This window comes from Podarcis filfolensis (assembly GCF_964270895.1).
Source record: "Podarcis filfolensis genome assembly, chromosome: 8".
NCBI classification, from domain to species: Eukaryota; Metazoa; Chordata; class Lepidosauria; order Squamata; family Lacertidae; genus Podarcis; species Podarcis filfolensis.
The window spans coordinates 23,805,633-23,826,659 of NC_139611.1; the positions used below are offsets into that span (position 1 = coordinate 23,805,633).

The 21,027-nt window shown below is 47.1% G+C and overlaps 1 protein-coding gene across 12 annotated transcripts in view; it reads left to right on the top strand.

The window, feature by feature from the left end:
- The window catches only part of EPHB2 (EPH receptor B2), a 115,014-nt gene that overhangs the window by 86,395 nt on the left and 7,592 nt on the right, over positions 1-21,027 (top strand). For 2 of the 12 annotated variants that reach the window (XM_083628554.1, XM_083628555.1), the window contains exons 6-14: positions 2,456-2,580; positions 6,396-6,558; positions 7,542-7,650; positions 8,323-8,429; positions 10,831-10,956; positions 11,747-11,994; positions 14,435-14,650; positions 18,253-18,474; positions 19,853-20,046. In XM_083628554.1, the coding sequence (XP_083484680.1) occupies positions 2,456-2,580; positions 6,396-6,558; positions 7,542-7,650; positions 8,323-8,429; positions 10,831-10,956; positions 11,747-11,994; positions 14,435-14,650; positions 18,253-18,474; positions 19,853-20,046 (1,510 nt within the window). The remainder of the gene's footprint in view (positions 1-2,455; positions 2,581-6,395; positions 6,559-7,541; positions 7,651-8,322; positions 8,430-10,830; positions 10,957-11,746; positions 11,995-14,434; positions 14,651-18,252; positions 18,475-19,852; positions 20,047-21,027) is intronic. The other 10 variants (XM_083628558.1, XM_083628559.1, XM_083628560.1 and 7 more) reach the window with 10 other exon arrangements.

The window sequence follows — 21,027 nt, forward strand, 5'->3', positions numbered from 1 at the left end:
TCCATGCTTGGAGAACTTGGACTAATTAAGAGAATTGGTGCAGGATCAAGGAATAACATCAACTCCTGATAGCCGGAACACGGGAAGTCATCCAAAAATGTTTAATTCGGAACTGTTTAATTGGTTCTTTTGATTGTATTGTGATTGTTTGGCATGATTTGGCATTGTGTTAATGTGGCCTCCATTGGATTGTTATTAATGAAAAATTAATAAAAAATATTTTATTTTTAATCAAAGAACGTTCTCCATGCTTGTCCTAGGACAAACATGGTCATGAATGCTCCCCTACCTAGACATTTGAATCAGGAAAACCCAGGCTTTCAAATTTCCAAATGTCCTTATTCATCATGTTCAGAAGATCAGAGAGGCAGACTCTCACTCCCCTCAGTGTCCCCATGGTGGCAGCTTCCTGGTAGCCACCATGTTGCTGTTGTTTTAACTAAGAGGCAACTTTTGTGGAGTGGTAGCTGTAGGTGGACTAGGTTTGTGTTGGGGTTTTTGGATTTCTGCCAACATCCCTGACTCAGACACATCGCACATGTGAGATGCAGCCTAGTTAACAACAGGACTAGGTAATCTTCCCCTCCCCATCTAGCCCTGTCACCCGGTGGGGGCCACAAAGCCGCTACAAAAGGGGCCTTTTGTTCTCTCATTTGCCTGACACAATTCTCAGTTGGCTGGCAGTTCCCAACTGAGACATGTCAGTTTCATTGTAATGAATTGCCCTGAGCATAGCACAGCCCATTTCCACAAATTAGTGTTCAATCCAAGACACCAGAACTCCACCCCCCCGCACCCGACCTGGATCACATCACGCTGTACGAAGTGGTCCTGTGTTAGCGAAGGATGGGAAGTAAAGGGAGATGCTGAGGAGGAGAATCAGTAGCCCAGCCTGATCAGACAGGAATTCTGAACAAAACTTGAAGAAAATGACTGAGACACCTTTGTGGCAACAGCACAATCAATGAGCTCTGACCACAGGGCTCTTGAATGAGGTACAAGTGCAAAAACTATTCAGGAGCTGGGCTCTTGGTTGCTGTGGGGTTAAATCATCCATCACCACAATCATACACCCTGCTCAGGTATTTTGTACCTGTCGCTTACCGAATGCATGAAGGAGTCAATAGGAATGTGCTCAGCTAGCCCAACTCCATCACAAGGGTTTTTTTTATATTATTGTTTGACAAGTTTTACAGACCCTCTGAGTGTCCCTATTTTCCAGGGACAGTCCTGGATTTACAGCAGCCGTCCCAGTTTCTGGTTTGATCCTGGAATGTCTTGCTTTTCCTTAGGACAGCCCTATTTTCATCGTAGAAATGTTGGAGGGTATGGAGCCATGCGGCACCCCCCCAAAAAACACATACCAAGGAGATAAGTTAATTACAACCTTTAGAAGACATCTGAAAACAGCCCTGTATAGGGAAGGGTTTTTTTTAATGTTTAATATTTCATTGTGTTTTTATATATGTTGGAAGCCGCCCAGTGTGTCTGGGGCAACCCAGTCAGATGGGCAGGGTATAAATAATAAAATCATTACTATTATTATTATGGAATAGGATGTCCCTATTTTCACTTGGAAAAATGTTGGAGGGTATGGTTTCATATATTGCTTTATTGTGATGAAACCTCAAAGTAATAATAATAATTTACAATAATAATTTATTATTTATACGCCACCCATCTGGTTACAAAAGTGGTTACAAACAGAATAAGGCAATAAAATTGTCAGTTAAAAACAGCTATTTAAAACACTCAAAATAATTAAAATAAACAGTAGGCAAAAAACTAGATTAAAACACCCAGCAAAGTTCCATCTCTAGGTAGTCTTGCATGAACGAAAATGAATTTAGCTAGTGCCAGAAAGAGTACAGTGAAGGTTTCTGCCTGGTGTCAATAGGCAGGGAGTTCCAAAGTTGCTGCCATGGTAGAATATCTATTTCCTGCAAATGCAGAATGCTGGTTACAGTGCCAGTTCCACAGTGGTCGAGTGGGTATGTATGGGTAAGGCAATCTTGCAAGTAAAATGGTCCCAAGCTGTTAAGGGCTTTATATTATTAATAGTGACACCTTGAACTTGGCCCAAGAAGTTCAGGCAACAAGACAAGAGTCTAGGCTGGATAGCTCCTTGCAGAGTTGGAACAAGCTGTGACTATTGCTTGATCAGCAGGTAACCTCAGAATGAGCCTGAAAGATTGTTGCAGCTCAACAGCCACAGGAAAGTTGTCGAGAGAGGGGAAGGAGCTCACAGGACATGTCAGTTCACTGACACGGGATTGATACCAACAATGGCTTTATGGTGACTTATGGTGACAGTTGCAGATGCTGAGCCATTGCTTGTAGGTCACTAAGTGTTTGATGTGGCATCAGCATATAGAGGAGCTTCCTTGAAACGTCTCCCTTCCTGCAGGGCAGTGATCACACACTGACTAAGGCAACGGACCTCTTTCTCTTACAGCCCCTTCAGCCGTGTCCATCATGCACCAGGTGAGTCGGACGGTGGACAGCATCACCCTCTCGTGGTCACAGCCCGACCAGCCCAACGGAGTCATTCTGGATTATGAGCTGCAATACTACGAGAAGGTACCAGGGGAAAGAGGGGCATGGGTTGGGGGATACATCCAACTCTCCTCAGGGAGAGTCATCAGGGACCAAACTGTGGGCACTCTCTGGCAGACCACTTGCCGTGGCTGTTCCAGTCGAGAGACCAGCCAGCTTGTGATATATTGCAATGTTGAAAACCAGTTATCGCCCAACTCTTAGGCAGAGCATCTCCTTTGCGTGCAGAAGGTCCCAGGTTCAGTCCTCAACAGCCTCTCCAGGTAGGACTGAGGATTTTCCTCCTGCCTGAAACCCCCAAGAACTGCTGCCAGTCAGGGTTGGCAATATTGAACTAGATCAGCGGTTCTCAACCTGTGGGTCCCCAGATGTTGTTGGACTACAACTCCCATCACCCCTAGCTAGCAAGGGCAGAGCTCAGGGATGATGGGAGTTGTAGTCCAGCAACATCTGGGGACCCACAGGTTGAGAATCGCTGAGCTAGATGGACCAGTAGGTCTGATGGAATATGAGGCAGCTGTGGAGGAGGAAGAGCTGGAGGAAGCATCTATGAACTCTGGGTCAAATACATTGTCCAATAAGAAACCTAATTGGCCTAGTTGGTTATAAGTGGGAAGATACACCTTCAAAGTGTCTCCCATATCTCACTTTGATGTTGCACCTGAGCACCAGGCACAGAGCTGGATTTCAAATTCCAGTAAGATCTCTGCATTAGTGAATCTGCCGACAGGGTTTCTTTGAAGTGAGCCTCTTGAGTTCCTCTAGAGCTCTGGCATTAGAAGAGGCTTTGAATCGTCTCCCGCTGGGAAAACTCCTCTCTCTCTCTCTCTCTCTCTCTCTCTCTCTCTCCTTTTTCTTTTTTGAAATGGAAAACTGACAATTACTGTCAATGTGTGTGTTGCGTTTTTCTGGAAAAGAACAACATTGGTTTTATTCTGGAGAGCCACTTCTGAGCCTCACACTGGGAGCTGCAGTTGAGGAAGTGGGGGGAAGGAAATGGACCCATTCTGGGCCCTCTCCTCAAACTTCACTTGACATGCAATTGCATCTCATTCTCTCCTCCACCCTGATTAGTGCTGAGCTGAAATCCTCTCCGCCAACCTCCCCATTCTGCTGGCCAGTTATGAAATTGGGAGGGGGGCATTTCTAACAAAATTTGGGATGTGTAAACAAGGAGGAACCTGAGGGCCACCTCCAAGGCTCTCTATTTGGCCCCCAGGACTCTCCCCAAACCATATCCCTCACCAGTCTTGCCTCATACCCTCTTGAGTCATTTTTTCTGGCTGGAATGTGTCCTTGAATGTCGAGCATACCTCTTGTTTGTCTGGATACAGGATAGAGAGCAGTGTGTTTAGAAACTATCCAGTTGTACAAAGGTATATATTATATTTATTGCTTTTCTCCACTTTTGCCTCTGGCCTCACTCACCACCGTCATGTGACACCTACACAGTGCCGAGGGCCTTCTGGCGGTTCCCTCACTGTGAGAAGCCAAGTTACAGGGAACCAGGCAGAGGGCCTTCTCGGTAGTGGCACCCGCTCTGTGGAACGCCCTCCCACCAGATGTCAAAGAGAAAAATAACTAGCAAACTTTTAGAAGACATCTGAAGGCAGCCCTGTTTAGGGAAGCTTTTAATGTTTAATGGGTTATTGTATTTTAGTGTTTTGTTGGATGCTGCCCAGAGTGGCTGGGGAAACCCAGCCAGATGGGTGGGGTATGTATGAATGAATGAATGAATGAATTACAAGGTTGCCCAGAATGGAAAGTGGCTCTCAGGCTGAGAAAGGTTCCCCCACCACAGCTCAACAGTGAGGGCAGAAATTAGTGCCCTTGCTCTGATCTGGCTTCATGATGATTCCATGGGATGCCATCCAAAGCCAACTGAGAGTGAGGGCAATGATTCATGCGTTCACTGTGGAGCCTTATGAGAAAATAAATGAATGAACGGTGTTTCCAGCAACGGGGAGTGTGATTGTCACTGTTTTCAGAATCTTGAAAAACAGGCAGCAAAAAAGATATACAGAAGGGTACAGCATCTGCCTCTGCTGCCGACTCACTAATTTCAAGTCCTAAAAATAGCTTTTATCTGACTATATAAATAGCTTATGCATATAAAATGAAAATATAAATTTTATTCAAAAGTTACAATACATCTTGGTCTGCTGCCATAGTATCCTAGAATGATCACTCCAATCTTCAATGCCTCTTCACTGTCATGTTGGCTCGTCAAATACCCTCAGTAGGAACCCGACTACTAGACATTTTTCCATTAATATATCCCCTCCACGGACACCTGCGATGATTATAAATACCCTGTTCTTCTTCAATGAATTCCTAAACTTCTTTCCTCTACAAAAATCATGCAGTTTTAAACCAGATTGAGTTAGGCACTCTTCAGTTGGAATGAGTCAGGTGCAAGAATCGTTGGCAGACAGAAAAGCTTATGACGGGGATCCACAATCTCTTTCATTCCCCAGTTGCGAGGAATTGCGTGTGTATCAAAGAGGGGGTGTATGTATCAGGGAAAAAAGCTAATTAAAACTCCATGATTACATGAAGTCACAAATGTCCTTCCCGCACCCCATACTTCAATTCGCAGTGGAAAGGGCTAATCCTCTGTTCCCTCCAGATGACCTATATTTTGGTTCCCTTCAGGCCAGCAGGAGCTGGGGGAGGGGGGGAGAGCCCACCGTTTTGAGCCGATAAATAGGTCCTGACCTATATTGCATAAATGGGTGCCCTGGCTCTGCCTTGCTCCGTCCTTGTTCCGCAGCAAAGCCAGGAGAGAGCGGCAGAATCAGGGCTGGTTCAGTGTGTCAGAAGGGGGGGGTGTCTCTTCTGAACTACCACCTCCTTCACCAGATGTTTGTTCCCATGTAAATATTAGGGGGAGGCTTTCAGGAGGGTGGCGTGGAAGTCGAAGGACTTTCAGGTGAGGGGATGTTCGGATAGATGGATGGATGGATAGACAGATAGATGATAGATAGATGAGAGAGAGAGCGAGAGAGAGAGCGAGAGAGAGAGAGAGAGAGAGAGAGAGCTTTTTTCTGGGGGTACGCAGAGGTACTCATACCCCTAAACATTTTGTGAATCTTTGTACTTTTGTCCATTTACTGTATTTATTTTTCCTGATTTGAACTATGAAATGGTGATTTTCTTGAGTCAAAATGAGAGCACTCCTAAACATGTGATGATATAGATAAATATAGATATAGATATAGATAGGTGGCAGGGCAACCCAACTAGATGGATGGGATATTATTATTATTATTATTATTATTATTATTATTATTATTATATAAATTTCCATATAATTTGCATATTGTTACAAGCTTTAATACATGCAAAACCACAGACAGTATTGCACCAGTTATATAAATGGCACAGAATAACTATGTGTTAGTATAATTACAGTATCATTCATTCATATATATATATATATATATATGTGTGTGTGTGTGTGTGTGTGTGTGTGTTTTGTGTGTGTGTGTGTGTGTGTGTGTGTGTGTGTGTGTGTGTGTGTATAATTATCCTTAGTATAGTTCAGCCAATGGGCATAAATATTTGTATACAAATTTTTGTAATCTTAAAAAAAAAAGTACCATAGTGCAGAATAAATACATATAGAACAGCAACTTAACAAAAATAAATGCATGTGTTAATTATATAAAATGACATAGAATCACTACGAGTATGGTAAATATAATAAAGTAAAACACAGCTGCAAACCCAAGTCGCAAAAGGCTGACCTAGAAGAGGCCCAGGGTAATATATCTTGGGGGCGGGGGGGGGTGCCCAGAAGGTTTCGTTTTATCAGCTGGCGTCTGTTTGCCTGGCAGGATCTGAGCGAGTTCAACGCCACGGCAGTTAAGAGCCCCACCAACACTGTGACGGTGCAGAACCTCAAAGCTGGCACCATTTACGTCTTCCAGGTGCGGGCACGCACTGTGGCAGGCTATGGGCGTTACAGCGGCAAGATGTACTTCCAGACCATGACCGAAGGTGAGATATGGTGCAGAAGACTCCCTGCGCCAGTTAGGGAATCTTAAGCTCAGTTCTCCATGATTCCATATCCGTTTCAGAGCATGTATCTATACCTATATATCCTCCGCTGCCTTGCAAGATACAGTATCTTCGGGAGAAGAAAAGGTGACGGAGTAAACCCTACACAAATCTGGAGTGGAGTCCCTAAGGCAGTTGGATGGCACCTTGTACGCCTCCTTCTGGCAACTCCTGCAGCCAAGCTGGTGCCAAACGTATTGCTCTGCTTTCCTTTGGACCACATCAGTGAGGCTGAGAGGGGGGTCTTGTCATCCGGGCAGCCCAGGACCTCCACAGCACTGCCCAGGCTTGCGCCAAGGGGATGTCGCTTCAGTGCTTCTAACACAGCGATTTGGCTTCACCCTCGGAGGATCACTCCATTGTCTCTCAAGACAGATGGATGCCAACAGCAAATATATTTCAAAAGAATCTTTATCGTTAAGTCTGAACAAAATGCTTGTTTAACCTGGAGGTAGACTGTCTGAATTGTGCATTGCTTTGTAACGATTTGTTGGGTTTCTGGACCGTAATAAAGATTGATTGATTGATTGATTAATATTTCAAAAGACCCCTTGAAAATTCATCAATAACTAAGTGGTTCCAAGGAGGTGGTTTGAGTATCCATGGTTTCCCATATAAGTGCCATCCCCAGAACATAACCTCTGCCTAAGATGTGAGTTACCTGTACACATTTTTTGGTCACCAATATGTGCATTTTATGATACGTGATCTTACATGCGTTACTTTGCACTGCAAAATTCGGAAAAGTGCAAATTTCAAAAGATGGCTGTGTTTCTCTTCACCTATTGTTTCAGGATGTGCAAATTAGAGAGGTTCACTTTTCACATGCTCTCCCTCTCAGTGCCAACCATGGTTGGGATTGGGCTCCCTTCATCCAACCGAGGAGTAAACCCCGCCTTGTTCTTCTTTCTTGTTCCTCACAGCTGAGTACCAAACCAGCATCCAGGAGAAGCTGCCGCTCATCATTGGCTCCTCGGCTGCAGGACTCGTCTTCCTCATTGCACTGGTGGTCATCGTCCTTGTTTGCAACAGGTAGGGAGCTTTTGCTACTGGGAGAGGCAGGTGGGGATTCTGGGGCGGAGGGAGGGAAGCTGGGAAGCAGGCATTATTAGAGACGCTGTGCTGCTCCCGTTTCACAGCTCTTGCATCAAACAATGCACAACGGAGAAACCGGTGCTGCAGAGGAAAGTGGTGCCAGTCTGAAAGGAACCACTTCTATGCTAGCTCAGGTTTAAAGCATTCTGCTTTGCATGCAGAAGGTCCCAGTTTTGAATCTCAGCATCTTCAGGCAGGACCCTGGAGAGCCTCTGTTGGTCAGAGCAGGCAATAATGGGCCAGACCGACACAGGCAGCTTATTCTATTCTTAAAAGAAGCAGCAATAGAAGATGCTCTGAGATGGTTGGCTCTTGCTGGTCCAGGGGTGGGTGGGAAAACCTTGTGGGAGAGAGGTGGCTGGTGCAGATTGGTGCCCTGTGAATGCTTAACATAGGCCCCAGAGACAGTGCAGATTGTATGTACAGCCTCTGTGGAAATTGAACGGCCGCCCCATATGCACCCCGGTGCAGATGCAGCCTCCCAGGAGAGGGAGGGAGGGACTTGGAAGGGGGGAAGGGGTGGGCTCCAGGCTGGGAGGGGCGCGGGAAAGATGCTCTGTGCCTCTGGGCTGAGAGCTGAAGCCCAGCCTTGCCCCCCTGCTCTGCTAGTCCATCTGCCTCCCGCTCAGCCCGGTGCTCTCCTTCCAGAAGACGAGGATTTGAGCGTGCAGACTCCGAGTACACCGACAAGCTGCAGCATTATACCAGCGGCCACAGTATGTACTCTCCAGTGGGCATGAAGCCCCAAGGGTGGGGTGAGGGGTGGGGTGGGGAGGTTGTTTCCTGGTCTGCCTCAGTGCCTTCAGACCTCTGCCCCCCATCGTTTGAAGGCATCTGGACAAACTTGGTTCTTTAGAGCCACCTCCTTCAACCTTGGCTCCCCAGATGTCATCAGACTACAAGGCCCATCATCCCTGAACTTTGGCTATGCTGGCTGTGGATGATGGGCCCTGTAGTCTAGCAACATCTAGGAGAGCCAAGGCTGAAGAGTTCCTTCATAGCATATTCCAAATAATGTTTCACCCTCTAGGCCCACACTTTGCTGTTCTTTGCACACAAAAAAGTCCCCAGCTGTCAGTCAGATCTCCATTAGAGCCGGGTTTCTGGTGGTAGAGCGAAGGACAGAGATATAGGGTGGAGTGGAGGACGGAGCTGGGCACCAGAAATGGAGGTGTGTCTCGGAACAGTCTGGGGACAGAGAGGGCCACAGAGAGGCCCACCACTGAATTGCTTGATACCAGAAGCTTGCTCAGAAGCGACCATTGCTCTTGGGCTGAGGAAGGTTCCCCACCCCTGGCTGAAATCATTGTCCTCACACCATAAATGATTTCCTGACCCACTGAGACCAGGGCATTGCATGGCAGTGTAGTCCGGGATGGGGGGCGGGGAGGGATGAATTCAACAAAGCACTAAGCAAATTGTTCCATCAATATAAGGATTTATTATTGTGCAATGGAATGATCTCTGCTTCCCCTCCCCCCGAAGGTTCCTGAAATCTCAGCAGATTTGGGGACAGCATCATGCATGCAGAGAGGGGGCGGGGACAGAACGTAGCTAAATGCCACCCTTTGCTGATCAGCTGACAAAGCTCAGGGTGGCTGGTACTATCTCTGAAGTATAGGGCACAGTCGGCCAGACCTGCAGTTGAAAGGGCATTAGTGGTGCAGGGATCAAGTGTCGAGCCCTGGTCACTTGGAGTCCCAGTCTGAGGCATCGCTACCTCCCCCCTAGACCTCGCTACATCTGCTAGCCTGACCCAACAGTGTCTCTCTCTTCTTCTTTTACACACAGGCACTGTATAAATGAGAAAACTGGATACTAGCTTCAGGTAGTTAGAGCCCCTACTCCACATGCAATTGCCAAGTACCCCACTTTCAATAAGGAGGGAAATGGAACAGTCAAATAGCAAAGCAAGTATAAAAGCAGTTTATTTTTAAAATATATTTTGAAATGGTTTTTATATAACTAACAGACTATTTCAACAATTCGACAACAACAAAGGGGGGGGGGAATTGAGCATGGTCAGGTATTAGGTAAGGAGACAAAAGATAAAAAGGAAATCGGGCAAAAAGAGGCAGTAAGGCAGTATCAGATATAAACAGCAGATCAAAAACTCACAAAATCAAAAACAGCGCAAGATGAAATCATATTTCGATAGGATTTGCTGTGTGTGTGACTGTCATTAAATAAGCTGCAAGAAGCCACCGGGCAGCCACAAAATCCATCTGCTTCTTGTCTGAGAACCCAGAGTTGTGGGTCAATTTCTCTGATGGCCCTGTAAAGAAGGCTCTTTGAAACCAGTTGGTAATGGAGTATATAGAAAGGTCCTTCCTGCCTTGAGCCACGACTGAACAAGCAGCTGTTAGCAAACGAGTTATTAATATATCTTGCTTTGTTAAATTGAAGGAAATCGCAAATAAATATTGAAAGTAAGCACAACCTGGGGGTCCAGATAGATCTTTGGTGCAGTGATGGTGCCAAGTTCAAAAGCCACTGGATCCCAATATGTATTGGCATAAACACAATCCCAGCACGTCCGGTAGCAAGAACTTCCCATGTTGCAACCCTGCCAACAAAACGAGGATCACCCTTTCAGAATAAGAGCAGTTTCTACCCTGGGCTTGTTTCCTGACACTGCAATGATCCCACCGTGATAGATACCATATCAGTTGATCCACCAGAGGCACACAGCTGAGTTGTGCATAAGCATTTCCTCATATAGGCTGACCACAGACTCATGCAGACACTTCCAGGTATCGCTGCACATTTGCAATAAAGGCATTGTGATGTGGTGGTCAGAATGGGAAAGGAGAGAACTGGTTGGCAACTGGGGAGAACTGGTTCATCTTGTTGCTTTGGCCTCATTTTCACTACACGTTTAAAGTGCTGTGGTTAAACCACGTTAAACACTCATGGTTTTCCCCAAAGAATCCTGGAAAGGGTAGTTTGTTAAGGGTGCTGGAAGGGTGCCAAAGGTTGTAAAGTGGGAGAAACAGCGACAGTTGGCCTGAGTTCTTTGGGGATGGGCTGGGTATTTAAGTGTGCTGAATGAATACACACACAGAGAGAGGCAGAGACATATAGATATACACATCTCTACCCTTTTCCACCCCTGAGCAGTGACTCCCGGCATGAAGATCTACATCGACCCTTTCACCTACGAAGACCCCAATGAGGCTGTCAGGGAGTTTGCAAAGGAGATTGACATCTCGTGTGTCAAAATTGAGCAGGTGATTGGTGCAGGTAAGTCCCCGCCCTTGGATGCCTGTGCTGCAACCCCAAACTGTCACAGGGAGAGTGTGTCGATGGGAGGGTGTGGCAGAGTGCACACCTAGCTGGGGCCATGCCAAACTTTCATCTTGAAAATCAAGAGTGGGACAGGGGCCATTTCAGGTGAAGCTGATGGATGAATGGTGGCAGAGATGGGGTTCTCTCTCTCTCTCTCTCCCTAGATGGTAGTGGAGCTCTCTTCAGCAGCAGCCATTCCCCACCCCACACATTCAGAATATCTCAGATAGAGAACAAGCATTTTGGAGGGAAATGGCAGCTATTGCATAAACTGGTGGCCTCTTTTGTGGACCACCATTTCTCCAAAAACGACTCGGAACATTGCTATCTTTAGGACATTCCCTTTTTTGGACAGGGCAATAACAATCAACAACCAGGAAAAGCGACAAATAGTTTCTCAACAATCCCCACCACCACCTCTCAAAACTGCATAAATGGCCCCATTTTATTGGGATGTGATTGGGTTGACCTACATGCTTCTTTGGGTCCTTTCCAACTCTACAATCCAAGGATGTTAAGAAATGATGGAAGGCGCTTGGCGCAGCCTTAGACCCAGTCTGTGTGGGTGCCTCACCATCCCATGGGTGGCTCTGACCGAGGGAGGGATCGTGCCTTGCTTTTGAACTGGGGGTGGGTGCGAGGAAATGGGGAACAGTGGGAGGTAACCACTATCTCTCCCCCACCCACTCCCAAAGCTCAGAAACTTAGGGCGCTCTTTCTTCCTACACCCTGTTTTCCACTCCAGGGGAGTTTGGCGAGGTGTGCAGTGGCCACCTCAAGCTTCCAGGCAAGAGGGAGAGCTTTGTGGCCATCAAGACGCTGAAATCTGGCTATACCGAGAAGCAGCGGCGGGACTTCCTGAGCGAGGCCAGCATCATGGGCCAGTTTGACCACCCCAACGTCATCCACCTGGAGGGGGTGGTCACCAAGAGCCCCCCTGTCATGATCGTTACTGAATTCATGGAGAACGGCTCGTTGGATTCCTTCCTACGGGTACGCTGTTAATGGGGGGAAGGCTGGGAGTGGATTCAATGACGGAGGAGAGGTTCCTCATGGAAGCAGCTGCCCTCTTTGTGAGCTTCTCTGAAGACCTGGAAGAGAGATGCTCAAAAGTAGGTGATAAACACACAGAGACAAACACACACAATTGGAATTGGGTATCTGCCGAAAAGGGGCTAAATATGCCATCGCATTGACTCCTTTTTTTTCTATCCGTTTAAATCGTTTCTATTCCACCTGCAACCTTTCTTAACTGATCAAATTGAAGATTACAAAATATCAGAATGAAACACTACATATGAGAATCGGATACGAAAAGAGCGGAGAAGCACATTTAAAGCAGCATAATTAGTGAGAATGCAAAGCAGGTGCTTAAACATTGAAGAAAAGCATTACAAATGTAAATCGAATACCAAAATACAATTAAAATTCCACATGTAAACATCATTAACAGCTAAACAAAATAAATGGAATCGATGTTGCATCCGCACACACAAAGTCTCTGGGTTGCTCCTAATGCTAGTAGTACTCAGAGTAGATCTGTTGTACTTAAGGGACATGACTAACTTAGGTCCACGCGCTTCAATGGGTCTACTCTGAGTAGGTCTTAGTTGGAGACAGCCCCCTGTTTGCATTAAGCATAATTTACAAACAGATCGCTCACCCACCTCCATGTAGGGCTGTACAAGATCATACAAAAGATCTAACCCCTCTCCTCGCTACCTCCCGCCCATGTGGATCCTTAATCTATACCAGCCTTTCTCAACCTTGGGTCCACAGATAGTTTTAGACTACAACTCCCATCATCCTTGGCCACAGGTCCTGTTAGCTTGGAATGATGGGAGTTGTAGTCTAACAACATCTGGGGACTCAAGGTTGAGAGCAGCTGCTCTATTCTCTCACTCCACCAAGTGTATTAAGAGCTGAGTGGTAGGAAGCAGGCCGTGCAGTCAAAGAGAGCATGGAAACAGAGGAAGCTGTCACTTCCTATGGCCCATCAGGTTCAGTCTACACATGAGTGACAGCAACTCTTCAGGATCTCAAGCCAAGGTCTCTCCTGGCCCTACTTTAGGTGTCATTTGGGCTTGAACCTTGGACCTTCTGCATGCAAAGCAGATGCTCTACCACTAAGTTAGCCTCCTTCCCTAAGGAGCAGCTGTTGCACATGTTGTTTCCTGCATATTGGACGATAACGTTGTCAGACAGGATTTCCTCCCCACCGCACCCTCTGGATAGGGAACTAACTGACTGAGCCTGATTGGTGCAAAACCCTCGAAGAGCAGCAACCTGCTCAGGTCTCTGGGGCAATCGTCAAATATCTCAAGGGCTGCCACATGTAAGACAGAGCAAGCTGGTTTCCTAAGCTCTTGATGGGAGGACCCAAACCAGGGGATTCAAAAATTACAAGAAAAGAGCTTACGACTAAACATTAAGAAGAACTTTCTGGTGGTAAGAGCTATTTGACAATGGAACAGACTACCTTGGAAGATGGTAGACTCTCCTTCACTGGAAGTTTTTAAACAGAGGCTGGGTGGCCATCCATCAGGGATTCTTTAGTTGTGATTCCTGCGCTTTAGGAAGTTAGACTTGATTACCCTTGGGTTCCCTTGCAACCCCACGATTCTATGAAATGCATTACAGTGGTACCTTGGGTGAAGTACTTAATTCGTTCTGGAGGTCCATACTTAACCTGAAACTGTTCTTAACCTGAAGCACCACTTTAGTTAATGGGGCCTCCCGCTGCCGCCGCACTGCTGGAGCACGATTTCTGTTCTCATCCTGAAGCAAAGTTCTTAACCTGAAGCACTATTTCTCGGTTAGCGGAGTCTGTAACTTGAAGCGTATGTAACCTGAAGCATATGTAACCTGAGGTACCACTGTAAATTGAGGAAAGTGGCTTGCAGAAATGTGCACATCAGTCAAAACTGCTTACATAAATGTGTATAATAGGAAAAATTCACACGAAAAATCTGATAAATTATCATGAGGATTTCTTTTTAAATTTTTGATTGTCTTTGTTATTGCTACAGTTCTGTTTGTTTTTTATATATTTTGTTCTATAGACTTATATATACCGTATTTTTTGCTCCATAAGATGCACCTAGTTGTTAGAGGAGGAAAGGGGGAAAGCCCTGTTTTGGGGGGGATCAGCTCACAGTTGTGCAGCTTCTTTTGCAAATAATATATTTATAAGAGCATGAGACTCTTAATATCAAGGTCCTGGGTTCGAGCCCCACGTTGGGCAAAAGATTCCTGCATCGCAGGGGGTTGGACTAGATGACTCTCGAGGTCCCTTGCAGCTCTACAAGTCTGATTCCATGAGCCAAGGTGATTAGCCAGGTGGTTTGGTGGCCTGAATTCTCCTTGAAACCCCCTTTTGTCCAACCCTGATCCCTGCTTGACCCTGCCGGCCCTTTTCTCTTCTACCCTGCAGCAAAATGATGGTCAGTTCACTGTGATCCAGCTGGTGGGGATGCTACGGGGCATTGCTGCTGGCATGAAGTACCTGGCTGACATGAACTACGTCCACCGTGACCTGGCGGCTCGAAACATCCTTGTCAACAGCAACCTCGTCTGCAAGGTCTCAGACTTCGGCCTCTCCCGCTTCCTGGAAGATGACACCTCGGATCCCACCTACACCAGCGCCCTGGTAAGACACAGGAAGGAAACCTTCTGGGATGAAGGCAGGATGGAGGGAAAACTCAGTGGTTTCCAAGGTGGTGTCAGGCGGCAGGTTGCCAGGAATGGATAAGGCAAGGAAAAGTGCTTACCACCTGCTTTTTATTCCATATTTACAGAAAGAGGCTTGGGAACACAGCCTCTTGGAACAATGGCATTGTCCCGAGTGACTCTCTCCACCCCCTTTTTCTCCCACTTCCTTATTCGTCATCACTGCCCTACGGGTGGCGCTGAGGACCCTTTGCTTCTGAGCCCTTTGCTCTCCTACTTTCAAGGCTCGCCGGGTTCTGGAAGGGGGGTCTGGAATGCTTTCTAAAGACACTGTGTCCATCAGCTGTCACCCCCCCCGGTGTGCCCTCTTCCTCCTCCTCCTCTCCCATTATTTCCCAGATTTCCCCCTCATCTGCCTCTGAGCTGTGACCTCCCTCAAACCCCTGTTGTAATTCTGAACTGTCTTCTTCTTCTTCTCTGGAAGGGTCAGGCTGGGGAGGCGTTCTCCACCATTCCTCCTCTGCCCAGTCCCTGACAGGTGGTCAGGTGGGTGGTCAATCTCTGAGAGAAAAAACATGCAGCACACTTAAGTGGATAGAGAACCCCCCCCCCCCATTCTCATAAACACTAGACCTCATGGGCATACAATGAAGTAGAAAATCAGAAGATTCAGAACAGATAAAAGAAAGGGCTTATTCATGCAGTGCATAGGTAATCTATGGAACTCATGTCCACAAGAGGTAGTGATGGCCAACTTGGATGGCTTTAAAAGAGATTAAATTCACAGAGAAGGCTATCAATGGCTGCTAGCCATGATGGTTATGCTTTGCCTTCACTGTTGGAGGCAGAAATGCTTCTGAATACGGGTTGCTGGAAACCACAGGAGAAGGCAGAGCACTCTTGTGCTCAAATCCTGCTTGCTGGCTTCCCACAGACAGCTTGTTGGCCGCCATAACAACAGGATGCTGGGTGAGATGGGCCATTGGCCTGATCCAGCAAGCTCGAGAGAGCTAGTGTGGTGTAGTGGTTAAGAGCAGTAGACTCGTAATCTGGTGAACCGGGTTCGCTTCCCTGCTCCTCCACATGCAGCTGCTGGGTGACCTTGGGCTAGTCACACTTCTTTGAAGTCTCTCAGCCCCACTCACTTCACAGAGTGTTTGTTGTGGGGGAGGAAGGGAAAAGGAGATTGTTAACCGCTTTGAGACACCTTCGGGTAGTGATAAAGTGGGATATCAAATCCAAACTCTTCTTCTTCTCTTCTGTGTTCCCCTCCTGCAAAATTGCCTTGCCACCGCTTCATCACGGGCCTTCTATTCTGATGCTATTCAACTGAGTTCTACTCAGAGTAATGGACCTAAGTGAGATTGCCCACAAGGAGCTGGGAACGGGTATGCCTCAGAATCTCCACCTGTTGAATTTGGCCCGCAAGGCCGATCCTGGCGAGGATCTGGCCCGTGTGGCCAAAAAGGTTCCCCGCTCCTGGGGCAAATGGTTCAAGAAGTGTTTCCCATAAACACACAAAGAAAACTGGTTCTGGAGTTGGCACAGTGGATCAGAGGACTCTGGGCAGGGCAGGGACGTCTCCCCGTGACGTGAGTTACTCAGCCCAATCATGTACAGGGGAGAAGACACACACAAGAAGTTTGTTCTGGAGAGACGAGTCGGAAGGGTCACGGGGCACCTTATCTGGGTCAACCTTCCACAGGAATCTGGCTTTTCTCTGCAGCAGACAGAAATGGCCTTCACGAAAGGCCTCTTAACGCAAACCCAGCACGGCAGTGTTAAGAATTTATGGCTCTTCCTCCTTGATGATCAGCGAGGCTGTTGAAGCATCACTGATGCTGGCAATGAAGCCTCTCCCGTTGCATTTTTTATTTGGTCGGTGCGAACAGCGCTGGGTGGGGGTCTGGCACTGTGCTGTCACAGAACTGGATCGGTACAGTGAAAACAGGCAACCTAATTTTTCCTGACCTTCCTTGAAAATAAGGAAATATATGGGGGTGGGGGGAGGAAAAGCCTTCTGGATTGAGAGCAAAGATCTGCCTCGTTCAGCATGTCTGTATCTAGCGGTACCCAACTTGTTGCCACTGGGGAGCACTACCAACAGGGCAGAAAGGGGGTGCCCCCCCACAAGCATTTGGTATTCAAAGGCAGACTGCATCTCAACATGGGAGTTCTATCCTGCTCTCGTGCCTCAAAAGCTCCCTTCTCATTGTATTTATTCACTTTTGTTTCATAAACTTTATGCACCGCTTGGTTGTAAAAAGAAAAACAGCGCCTCAAAGCAGTTCGCAGAGAGAATAAAATGAAATTATCGGTGGAAAGCACAAAAGCAACCCTTTAAAACATCCCAAAGGTAAAATCAGCAAGAGATCAAAATACACATCTATGTTCTACATTTCTGTGCAGGCATGCCTCTTTTTTTAAGGTATCTAGCAGGCACTGAAAAGAGTACAGGGTCAGTCCAATACATTTTGGCACTGGAGGCAAACCACAAAATGGCACCCTTTTCCCCACTAGGGAAGGGGCGAGTGAAGGTCTAAATCAGGAACAAGGGGGCAATAAAGATCTACATTGGGAGCTTCTGTCCCTGTAGATCCTGCCGCCTGAGGCATTCACCTTACTGTCAGGATGCTGTCAGTGGCTCCCTGCTGGTTGCTCAGGAAAGTATAAAGAAAATGAAAGGTTTCTTACAATTCTTTTTTATTTCGATCTTTACAGAGAGAGGCTATTGAACTCAACTTCTTGGATAATGGCATTGTCCCAAGTGAATCTCCACACACACCCATCTCTCCCACTTCCTCATTTGTCACTTCTACGGGTGCTGTTATGTGCCCTCTGTCTTTGAGCTCTTTGCTCTCCTACTTTTAAGGCTCGCCGGGTTCTGGGAGATGGAGGGTCTGGGATGCTTTCTAATGACACTGTGTCAGTCAGCTGTTACTCTGCTTCTACCTCCTCCTGCTTCTCTCCCATTATTTCCCAACTTTCCCCCTCATCTGCCTCTGAGCTTTGACCTCCCTCAGTCCACTGTTGTAAATCTATACTGTCTTCCTCTTCCTCCTCCCAGGCAGGGTGGTCTCCACCATTCATCCTCTGCCCAGTCCCTGACACTTACCTTGCCTCATGGGTGGTCCGGCCCTGATGAAGGCAGCTGCCTGAGTTCCAGTGTGTAGGTTTTTCCACATTAAAATAATGATTTCTTACCAATGTGGAACGGGTATTATGTTTCACCTGTGCTGGTGCCAGTTCTGCCGACTGAAGCAATCAAGTAGGCATATATGGAGTGACTCCCATAGTTTTAAAACCAGTATCTTATGGAGAGGATTCTTAGGCTTGTGGTAGCCTTGCTTGCTTGAAGAAACCTGGACTCAGCAGCCCACACTGAATGCTATCACTTCACCAACCGGTGAAATATTCAATTGAGGAGTCAGGGGATGAGAGACTTGCACTTGCATTAATGGTGCTGCGGTGCTTCCAGGTATGAGTACAGGTGCAACTGGACCTATGCCATCATACTAGCCTCCTTACAGGAAGTTGGTTAGGGCTAACTCTTATTTACTTGTTCCCCACTGACTCCATTAGCAGTCATTCCACTTGGCTGGGGCTGATGCAAGCAACCCAAGCGAGAAACCCTGTGCTCCACCCCCACTACAGGGCGGAAAGATCCCGATCCGTTGGACAGCACCGGAAGCCATCCAGTACCGAAAGTTCACTTCTGCAAGCGACGTGTGGAGCTACGGAATAGTCATGTGGGAGGTGATGTCCTATGGAGAGCGGCCGTACTGGGATATGACGAACCAAGATGTAAGTATGAGGGACTGCTGGTGGAACAGGGTATGTTTAGCCTGGAGAAGGGAAGGCTGAGAGATGAAAGGGTAGCCATCTTCAAATATCTGAAGGGCTGTCACGTGGAAGATGGAACAAGATGGTTTTTTGCTGCTCCAGAAGGTAGGACCTGAACAAATGGACTCAAATGACAAGAAAGGAAATTCCAATTAAATATTAAGAAGAACTTCTTGATGGTAAGAGCTGTTTGACAGTGGAACAGACTTTCCCCAGAAGGTGGTCAGCTCTCCTTTTTGGAGGTTTTTTGGCAGAGGTTGGATGGAGGTCTGGCAGGAATTTGCTGAAAATCCACTTGGCTGCCAGTCTGTTTCTGGGGACAATTCAAAGTGCTGATTATGACTTATTATGCATTATACTGTATAGTTAGGTGGGGAATTTTTTTGTTTTTGTTTTGTTTTGTTTTTTAGGAAAGGACGTTTAATAGTGCTGTTTTTAATATCTGCATTTTGATAGATTCCTCCCTTACATTGTTTTAATTCTATCAAGGTTTAATTGTTATTTAATGATGGCCTTTTATACGTTTTTGTATTTTATCTGTGGTTTGTATTTTTGTCTGTAAGCCACTTTGAGTCCCAGTCTAGGGAATAGGCGGGATATTAATAATAATCATAAGCCAAGGGTGGCATTCTGTCTCAGCCTGTGGACTGCTGTCATTCTCAGTCTGATGTCAAATCCTTGCCCCTGTAGGAACATGATCGTCTCAGGAAGCTGCCTCAGTTCGCAGCAGCTCCCAGCCTATCTCCTTGGCGGGCTCCTTCTGCTCTGCGCTCCTGCCCTTCCTCCAGCCCTGGAGCGCTCCACCCCAGAAGCCATTGCTGGCTAATTGACAGTGATCTTTCCAGCAAGGGCAGAGCGTTCAGTAACTTCACCCCCTATTAGCCTCCTTGACCCGGGCTGCGAACACCAGCAGAGGGGAGAACCGCTCATGTCTCCAGCAGGGCATTTGTGCCGATAGCGTAGCAGGTGGGGGAGGGGAGAGGAGAGGAGCTCCCGGAGGGGGGAGAGCAATTTCATGTGTGTGTGTATTTGCATGTGCATAATGTGCATTGTCACATCCCCAATTACGGATCGGGAGCGGCAGCCTTGGCCGTCAGACGTCAAGGCCGATGGATGCTTAGGCAATATTTCCCTTTGGATGTGGATTAAGTCTGTTGAAGTGGCCAATTAATGAGCCGCTTCAGACAATGAAGGAGGGGAAAGCTGTGGCTGAACCTGTGAATGAACTCTCAAGTCACATTTGTTTCCATGAGAACGGTGTCATTTAGCCATCACCGATTGGCTAGCAGTCAGCATCTAAGGACAAAAAGATGTATGTGGGCTTTTCCCCCCCTTGCAGGTAATAAACGCCATTGAGCAAGATTATCGGCTGCCACCACCCATGGATTGCCCCAGTGCCTTGCACCAGCTCATGTTGGACTGCTGGCAGAAGGACCGTAACCACAGGCCCAAATTTGGACAGATTGTCAACACCTTAGACAAGATGATCCGGAACCCAAACAGCCTGAAAGCCATGGCACCCCTTTCCTCTGGGTAGGATGCAGGGCACACAATGGGGGTTAGGGCTGATGGGAGTTCAGCATCTTCTGGATGGCAGCAGGTTGGGGAAGGCTGCTCCAGAATTTTACCCAAGCTCAAATGGATTTCTGGTTTCCCAGAGTTGGCACTTTGGGTCAGGCATGTCCACATGCAGTGCTTTACTGTTGAGTGCTGAAGATGCTTGAGGTTCACAAGGGAGGCAGGTGGTGTCTAGTTGTCAGGAGTCCATGTCAAGCAGGGAGCCTACAGGACCTTGGACAGCTCCAAGGTGTCCTGCAAAGGCAGCTGCCAGAGAAGACCTCTGGATAGAGAGCCAGAGCCAACTGAAGCCTTATGTAGATAGATAGATAGATAGATAGATAGATTCTTTATTGTCATTACACACGTGCAACATTGCACAAGTGCAACGAAATTGGATGCCATCCCTTAAAAACAACAAAAGCAAAACAACAACAACAACCCACAAAACCACATTCCAGCCACACCCACACCCCCACCCATCAATCTCCCAAGTCACACTATCGAGTTACAGCATTCAAAAGGGCCACAGCTCTCGGGTAGAAACTGTTTTTCAGTCTATTTGTCCTTGACTTGATGTTTCTATATCTCCTGCCAGACGGCAGTAGTGCAAACAGACTGTATCCCGGGTGAGATGAATCCTGCAGGATGTTGTTTGCTTTCCTAAGACAACGGGAACCGTACAATTCTTCCAAGGATGGGAGAGGTTGACCAATAATCCTTTGTGCTGTGGTTATGACCTTCTGGAGCACCTTCCTCTCCCTAGCTGTACAACTGGAGAACCAAGCACAAATACAGTATGTAAGAATGCTCTCTATGGAGCCTCGGTAGAAGGACACCAGCAGTCTCTCACTCAGATTGTTCTTCTTTAAAAGTCTGAGGAAATAAATTCTCTGCTGGGCTGATCCTTCCAGCTCCCGAGTGGGGAGGAGGGAACTACCTGGCTGGCTAAAGGGC